This window comes from Lontra canadensis, unplaced genomic scaffold (assembly GCF_010015895.1).
Source record: "Lontra canadensis isolate GAN:19392208 unplaced genomic scaffold, GSC_riverotter_1.0 scaffold53, whole genome shotgun sequence".
Lineage (NCBI taxonomy): Eukaryota > Metazoa > Chordata > Mammalia > Carnivora > Mustelidae > Lontra > Lontra canadensis.
Window position 1 is genome coordinate 13111208 of NW_022631047.1, and position 8277 is coordinate 13119484.

The 8277-nt window shown below is 55.3% G+C and overlaps 1 protein-coding gene across 1 annotated transcript; it reads left to right on the forward strand.

Moving 5' to 3' along the window:
- Positions 1-413: 413 nt before the first annotated feature.
- Positions 414-7226, forward strand: NRIP2 (nuclear receptor interacting protein 2). Its single transcript, XM_032874877.1, has 6 exons — positions 414-864; positions 4622-4774; positions 5859-5941; positions 6267-6388; positions 6607-6659; positions 6994-7226. Exons 1-6 carry the CDS (start codon positions 607-609, stop codon positions 7084-7086), a joined length of 762 nt encoding a protein of 253 aa, XP_032730768.1. The 5' UTR covers positions 414-606; the 3' UTR covers positions 7087-7226.
- Positions 7227-8277: the final 1051 nt, after the last annotated feature.

Sequence of the window (8277 nt, forward strand, 5' to 3'; positions counted from 1 at the left end):
TCTCTGTTCTGAACCTAGTTATTGGCCCACACCCCACCCCTCCAAACGGCAAAGAAATCCAGGGGAGAGAGCAGTGGGGCAGCCCCAGGAGAGGGGAGGGCACACGCACATGGGCACATGTGCCTGCAGCCCACGCATGCACCAAGCATGCAGGCTGACCCCCCCCCAACACACCCACATGCACTGGTTTTCAGACAAGCTGGCACAGACACCCTGACAGTTTACAACACTCTTACACCCCCTCGCGCTTGCAGGAGTGCGTGCGCGTGCGCGCACACACACACAGACAGACACACACATACACACACACACACACACACAAACACACTCTGATCAGGACCCCAGAGTTGGCCGTGCTGTGGAGCCTGCCACCTGCAGGCCCTGTCAAACACCCCCCCCCCTCCCATCTCTGGGAGCGCTGGGTTTTTCCAGCCGGAGCCTCACTCCCTCTACTGCAATCTCTGGAAATTGGTGTCTGGCGCCGCCGCTCCTGCACATTATTTATTGATTTCCTCTGCCCCCGGGGAGACCCTCCTCTCAGGAGAGCTGCCGCCCCTGGAGCAGGGGCAGGCGGGAAGAGCAGCTGGGCCACAGGAGGCAGAGGGGATGGAGGGAAGGACGGTTCAGCAGCCCCCACCCTGCTCATCAAGCTCGCCGAGCCCCGCAGGGGCCATAAGCACCAGGCAGGAGGCCAGGAGAGAGGAGGGAGACTCCAGGAGGAGAGGACAGGAGGCAGCGCTGGGGGACCGAGCCCCCCTGAGCCAGCAGCGCCGGCTCAGACAGGCCACCCAGTTCCTGCACAAGGACTCTGCCGACCTGCTCCCCCTGGACAGCCTCAAGAGGCTCGGCACTTCCAAGGACTTGGTGAGGCAGCCCTCTCCCCCCACCCTTCCTCTCCATCTCCCTCTGTCCTGGGGAGGGGGGTGGAGGGCTGGAAAGGACAGTCCCTAAGCCTTCGGATCCCCTCTCCCTTGCTGAGAATGGGGCAGAGCTAGTCCCAGCTAGAGGGGCTCCACTCTGACCATTCTCAGACTTTTCACTGGGGATGTTCCTATGGCTTTGGGGCTCCGGGAGACCCTGCTGGCATTGCTCAGCTTCTCCCAAATAGTCCAAGGTTTATCCTGGGGTGATGAGGAGCTGTGCTATTTAGGAGAAGAGGCTTGCAAGGACACAGGAACCTTCTGGAGCACTCATTTGCTGCTGGAAGGGCCTGGAGGCCTGGCTGGTTCAGGGCTGTGGTTTCTGTCCTATCCGCAAACAACGGATTCCCTCCTACCAGCTCTGGCCATTCACTGGGCTTTTCCCTGCAGTGGAAGCAGTAAGGGTCTCTGTCCTTTCCTGAGACCCAGGGTTTTGTCTGGCTCTTGGCTGGGCCACTGGCCTCCTGAGTACCCCCTTACTCCCTTGTAGGGAAATAGGCCCTTCCAGGCTCTTTTCCTTCCATCTCCATGCAGCGGCTATGGGCTTCAGAGGGGAGGGGGCATGTGGAGGGGGTGTGTGTAACAACAAGGAGGTGAGTGGGCCAGAGGACAGCTGCCTATACTCATGTCCCTCTGGGAGAGTGGTGAAGACCATGGGCTTTGGAGCCAGGCAGGCTGCTCGGGTTCAGATCCTGGCTCTGCCACTTCCTACCTTGGATAGGTTGCTTAATGGCTCTGAGCTTGCTTCTTCATTTGCTAAACGAGAACCAAATTAGTAGTATCTCCCTCATTGGGTTGCTGTGGGAGTCGCATATAATGGGCTTCGAAGAGTGCCTGGAGAATAGAAATCGCTATCAAAGGTCTAATTTGTATTGTTTCTCCAGCTCCTACTCCATTTAGCTCAAAAGAGAAAATAATCTCAAAGAAAGGAAGGCTTCCAAGCCCTTGTACCCTCACCCAATTCCTCGTCAGAGGATCTGAAAGGAGGCCAGTCCTACAAGCTGAGAGGCACAAAGTCAACCCTAGGGGTCTCAGCCCAGCATTAGCCAGGAGGCTAACGTACCCCTCGCTCCCTTTCCTCACCTAGCCCTACCAGATTCCTCCTAGATGAATGTTCCCCCTCCAGGAACCCAGCCGAGAGGCCAGCTGATTCCCAGCTGATTCCCAGCAGATTCCCAGCAGCTCCCAGAGAGGAAAGGTGACCAGACCAAGATCTCAGTTCAGGGAACTTCAGAGCTGCTCCCTCCTTGTGGACATGGTGAGCACAGCTGAGAAATAGGGAGAAACAGGGCAATGGGGGAGCTGGTCCTTTGGCTCCCGGTGGCTAGGACCTCAAAGGCTCTATGGTTTGGAGACCATCCTACAAATTTCTGGCCCTGGAGAAGAGGCTCTATTAACACTACCATCCCAGAATGGCTGGGTCCTGAGATCTGCCTCAGGACCTCCCGGATTGATCTCAAGCAGTTACGTTGTGTGGCTTTGGGAGTGAAGACATGGCAGCCTGGGAGAACCCCACTATCTCCCTCCCTAGGATAACTCTGGAGCAAACTGCACAGCACTGGGGAGCCTGAAGCCTGTACTCATAGTGGGAAAGGCGGGAGGAGAGCTGGGAACGGCAGGGCTGCTCTTTCTGGCCAGTCCCAGGGTTCACTGCCCTTTTCCCAGAGCTGGGTCTCCTGCTGGCAGCCTTGTTGGCAGGAGCAGCTGGCCTCAAGGGCCTCATTAAACCAAGGGTAGAGAAACAGTCCCAGGTTCCCAAGAAGTGAGGGCAGGTGGAGAAGCACGTGTGCAGCCTGGACAGAAACAGTCATTCTTCAACAAACATTTACTGAGCGCCTACTATATGTAAAGCTAAGCCTTGGGATATAAAGACCTGACCTCACAGGCTCTCCAGGCTAATGGGGGAATTAAAATCCACAAATTCCATCTGTGAGAAGCATGACAAAGGGAGCTAAGAGAAGGGGTGCTGGGCCGAGCCCGGTGTGCAGAATGAAGAGTTCAAAGAAGGGGCGCTTGGGTGGCTCAGTGGGTTAAAGCCTCTGCTTTCGGCTCAGGTCATGATCCGAGGGTCCTGGGATGGAGCCCCGCATTGGGCTCTCTGCTCGGCAGGGAGCCTGCTTCCTCCTCTTTCTCTGTCTGCTTCTCTGCCTACTTGTACTCTCTGTCTGTCAAATAAATAAATAAAATCTAAAAAAAAAAAAAAAAAAAGAGTACAAAGAAGTCAGAGAGGTCTTCCTGGAGGAGGCAAACCACACATTAATTGCAGGATATGTATGGAATTTCAGACTTAAATACAAACCTCTCTCCCAAATAAAGAGTAGTTCTGAAAAAGGATGTGGAACCAGTTATCCAGGCTGGCTTAGAAAAAGAGGACAAAGAGGAGTCTCGGGGTGGCGGGGGTGCTGAGCAGGAGCCAAGGTGTGGAGGCAAACAGCAGCATGCTGTGAGCAGTACAAACAGGGGCATGGGAGCAGCAGATGTGCCAAGTGGGGGATGAGGCTAAAGACCAAGCGGTGGCCAGGTCCCCTGGGCTGTGCATCACCATAGAAAGTTTGGGCTTGGGGCGCCTGGGTGGCTCAGTGGGTTAAGCCTCTGCCTTCGGCTCAGGTGATGATCTCCGGGTCCTGGGATCGAGCCCTACATCGGGCTGTCTGCTCAGCGGGGAGCCTGCTTCCCCCTCTCTCTCTGCCTGCCTCTCTGCCTACTTGTAATCTCTGTCAAATAAATAAATTCTTTAAAAAAGAAAAAAAGAAAGTTTGGGCTTTATCACGTAAGCGACAAGACGCGGCTGTGCTTTGATCGATTTTAAACAGGAATAACAGAGTTACTTTTTTTGTTTCACTTTGGAGCTCCTCAGACTTCGACTTATACGCACAAATCATCAGGGCATCTTGTTAAAAGGAAGCTTCTGATTCAGTAGGTCTCTCTTCCAAGTGACATTAAGGCTACCGATCTGAGAACCACACTCTGAATCGTGAGGGTTTTAGATTCATCACTGGCCTCGAGCAGGTGTATGTGGGAGGAAACAGTACTGGAGGCAGGTTCTTGGGAATTTAGGGAAGGTCTGGTGACCCAGACAGCTGGGGTGAGGCTTGAACAGAACCAGTAAGACAAAGCCGGGGTGGACTGGATAAACACAGAAGACAAAGCTGGTGGAACTTAGGAAGTGAAGTGACCAGACAGAGTGAAGGTGGTTTCAGGTGGGGGAGAGTTCAAGCAACCTAGTTTTGAGGATGTGACTTTTGTTTTCTGTTGTTACTGATTTTTTTTTTCATCACATCATCAACCCTGGGATCTGCAGTACATGGAAGGGTGAGGTCAAAGGGGTAACAGAAAAAAAGTCAAAAATAATGTGTTCTAGACCAGCGATAAAAACTCCCCAATCATACTAGTTTCTGACACGTCCTGGTCAGTCTAATCTAGAATGGACTGTTCTCCTGTTCCCATTTCTTCATTGCTGAGCCATCCCCTGGGGTCCCCCGAAACTGGCATGATGTGATCTTGGGGTCGAGTCTGCTATAACGCTCTGACTGCTGGGATCCTTGGGTACGCTCCTGCCGGTTTCTTACTCCAGTGAGATGCAGGACTGGGGTGGGGTTGGGAGGGGGGACATTGTGGGATGACTCCCAGGTGGGAGAACTGAGTGGCCTGGATACTCGGGTTTAGACCCGTCTGCCTTCTTTATTTTGGGATGGAGCCAGCAGCCGCACAGCGTGATCCAGAGACGCCTGGTGGAAGGAAACCAGAGTCGGCTTCAGGGGGAGTGTCCCCTGGTGCAGGCCCAGATTCACGGCCAGGAGAGCAGGAGGAAGACCAGCAAGACAGAGACTCCGGCTCTTCTGGTCAACTGCAAGGTGAGAAGGCCTCCCCACCCACCACGGCACAGGCTTTCGTGAACAGTCCTGCCTGTGACCGGCTCACTTCTGCCAGCCCCCTTTCTCCCCTGGGCGGTGGGGGAAGGAGGGAGGGAGAAAAGGCACTTCTCCCCGCGGCCTGAACCAAAAAATGGAATCCTGTACATTCTTTACTCTCTGCCTCAACCCATCTTCTCTCCGTGCTGTTCCATCTGTCATGGTCATTCCTCCTTCCCTTTATCAAATATAATCTTCGAATGTGAATGTGTAAATGCTCTTCAATGTCTTGTACGTCCGTGGACCACCGTGCACGTAGGCAACCTGCAACCCCACCCCCCCCCACACACACTCAGAAAAACCTCGTGCGTTCCAAGGTGACAGCCTTTTATGGTCCCTCCTCCTTGAAGCCCTCTCTGACTTGCCCAGGAGGAAACAGCCTCTCCTCCCTCTTGTCTAGGGCATTTCATGCCCAGTCCTTTCGTAGACCTTAACACTTGCTAGCGTGCACTAGTTACTGACACTTCCCTTATGCGCAAGCTCAGCATTTACCCCCGTGCCTCCCAGCCACAAATCTCACACACAGCAGGTGCTCAACAGATGTCTGGGATGAGAAAATTGCGTGCATTTGGGGTATCCAATCGTCACCCAATATGTCTGCGTATATCCAGAAGAAAGCTAACCAGTTTTCGTTTCTGTGGTGAGCTTGGCGCTTACCCACATCTGAAGTTCCCCGCAGGGCGGCCTGGTCTCACCCCCTCCTCTATGCCTCATCCAGACCTCTCTAAGCCAGGCCCTCAGCTCCCCAAGAATTCCTCTCCACGAGCAGATCTCCACTTCTGGCCAAGTCATTCCCAAGGGTATGGACTCACCACAGGCAGCTCTACTTCCTTTTTTGATTCCTTCCTCTAAGAGCTGGTGTGGCCTCAACTGGACGAGTGCCGTAAAAATCACTTGGAAAGATTCGGTTCTTTCCTTTCACTCGTTTTGGAGAGGGAATCATCCGAGGCTGGGAAAGGTGAAGGATCCAAGCCCAATCCATTTTCCCGGGGGGGCTCACGGAGTCCCCCATGACCCTCTTTCTCAGTGCCGAGACCAGGAGCTTCGGGTGGCCGTGGACACAGGCACCCACCACAACCAGATCTCTGCTGGATGCCTCAGCCGCCTGGGGTAAGAGCGCAGCCCGAAAGAATGGATAGCGGAAAAAATTCAGAAAATATTCTGAAATGACATAGTAGTAGTTGCATGACTCTATGATACACTAAAAACCACTGCATTTATAAAAGGGTGACTTTTGGGGTATATCTAGTATATATCAAGAAAGCTGTAGTTAAAAGGGGGGGGCTCTGATAGCAAAGACAAGGATTTCGACCCCACATGGGGCCAAGGTATTGGATGAGAACCCAAGTGTGGTGGGGAGGGGTATCAGCTGACTAAGGGGCTGGGGCTGGGACTGGGGGCTGTGGGGGCCATAACCTTTGCTTCCCAACCACAGGTTAGGGAAGAAGGTCCTCAAAGCCCCAGGTGGGGGCCTGGCACCTGGACCCCCCACCCAGGTGGAGCAGCTAGAGCTACAGCTGGGCCAGGAGACAGTGGCCTGCTCGGCCCAGGTGGTGGGTGAGTCCTCCCTTCATTCCCAGCCCTCTTCGTCCTCTCCCACCTTCCTCTCCTGGCTGGGGCAAAGGCTGGCACCCTACAGGGTGTCCCCAGTCCCTGGGTCTGGATCCTCAGACCTGCGGGAGGGGGAGGGCAGACAAGCAGCGAGCATTGACAGGAGGGCACTGGGACTGCTGGGGGCCCCTCCAGCTCCTTCTGTTTTCAAATGATTCCCGCAGACGTGGAGAGTCCTGAGTTCTGTCTTGGACTACAGACTCTACTTTCCCTCAAGGTAAGGAGGATGTTAGCACTTGACCTGCACTTGGGGGCCTGGGAAAAGGAGGTTAAAAGGCACAGGTGTGGAAGCATGGATCAGCTTCTGATAAGGGAGACATGGAGATGTCGTGATTTCACCTTTGCTTCCTTAGAGGTTTCTCATTTGCCCACAAGCAAAAAATAAGAACCAGATCCCACTGCCCACCTAACCCCCACCCCCAGCCCAGGGCTCCAGGCAAATGGAAACCAGGGGGAAGAGCAAGGAGTAGGGGGAGGCTGTGGGAAGTGGGAGGGCCCCCGAGAGTGGGTCCCTGCTGAGAGACGCTTGTGTCCCCGCCCTGTCCCCACAGTGCTGCATAGACCTGGATCGTGGAGTACTGCGCCTGAGAGCCCCCTTCCCAGAGCTGCCCTTCCTGCCTCTGTACCAAGAGCCTGGCCAGTGACTGCTGAACCAGTCTGTCCCCAAGGGGAAGGACCTTGCCTTGGGGAAGAGCTGGATGGGGGAATGGGGCATCACTACAGCCAGGTAGCTGGGGACGGCCGAGTCTGTCCCTCCTGTCGCCACCCTGCCCCTGCCGTGCCATTTCCCTCAGTCGGCCGCATTTGTCTCCTCTTCTCAGCCACTGCCCAATCCTCCAGGAGTCTTCCAGAGAGAGGGCCCATGACCTCAGGGGCCTGGCTTCTCTCTTCCCGTTCTCCTCCAAGTCAGGACTGCGGAAAAGGACGTTAAGCGTGGCGTGGTGGGAACTGGCCCGAGTCAAAGGCCGCAGCCTGCACCACCCTTCCCCCGTCCCCCGCCGTCCACTCTTCCCACCCTTCAGTGGCCTTCACTCCTGCGTCCTGCCCCCCTCGGCTTCTGGGGCTCGTTACCTCTCCCAGCTAGACTGCCGCACCTCACCCGGGGCCCTGTCCCTGCTGACACCCACCTTTCTCATTCCGCACACGGCTGCTCACAGTGGAGTGGGGGAAGCACAGGCAAGTGAGTACTCCGGTACAACGGAAGGTGAGGACGGCCAGGCTGGGGGCTTCCTTAGTTACCTTTTCTGAGGTTGCCAACGTCTGAGTCAGTAATCGCCCCGTGCCAGACCTTGGATGGACCTCCACTACTTCCCCCGGCAGTTCTCCTCCTCCCCTTTTTACACATCGGGACCCTGAACTCTGGGGGGTGGGGCGGGGGGGCGTTGTCAGGAACTGCCCCACAAGGTGGAAAGGAGGGCAGGCGCTCAGTCCTCAGCCTTCACCTAACCAGGATTCCTTCTTGTTTCTGGAACTGTTCACCTCATTAGACCTCCCTTCCCCTCATCTCTGCCTCCTGGGCTTGAGCTTGTCCGATTTTGGAACCCGTGGCTTTCTATCCCCCAGCAGGCTGTGACCCAAAGGGAAAAGACAGGGAGGCTTTTCGTTTTCATTGTGAAGAGAGGAACTCAGACCTTAAGAAGCCAGACCCCTGGGGGCGCCTGGGTGGCTCAGTGGGTTAAGCCTCTGCCTTCGGCTTAGGTCATGATCTCAGGGTCCTGGGATCGAGCCCCGCATCGGGCGCTCTGCTCAGCGGGGAGCCTGCTTCCCCCTCTCTCTCTGACTGCCTCTCTGCCTGCTTGTGATCTCTGTCTGTCAAATAAATAAATAAAATCTCT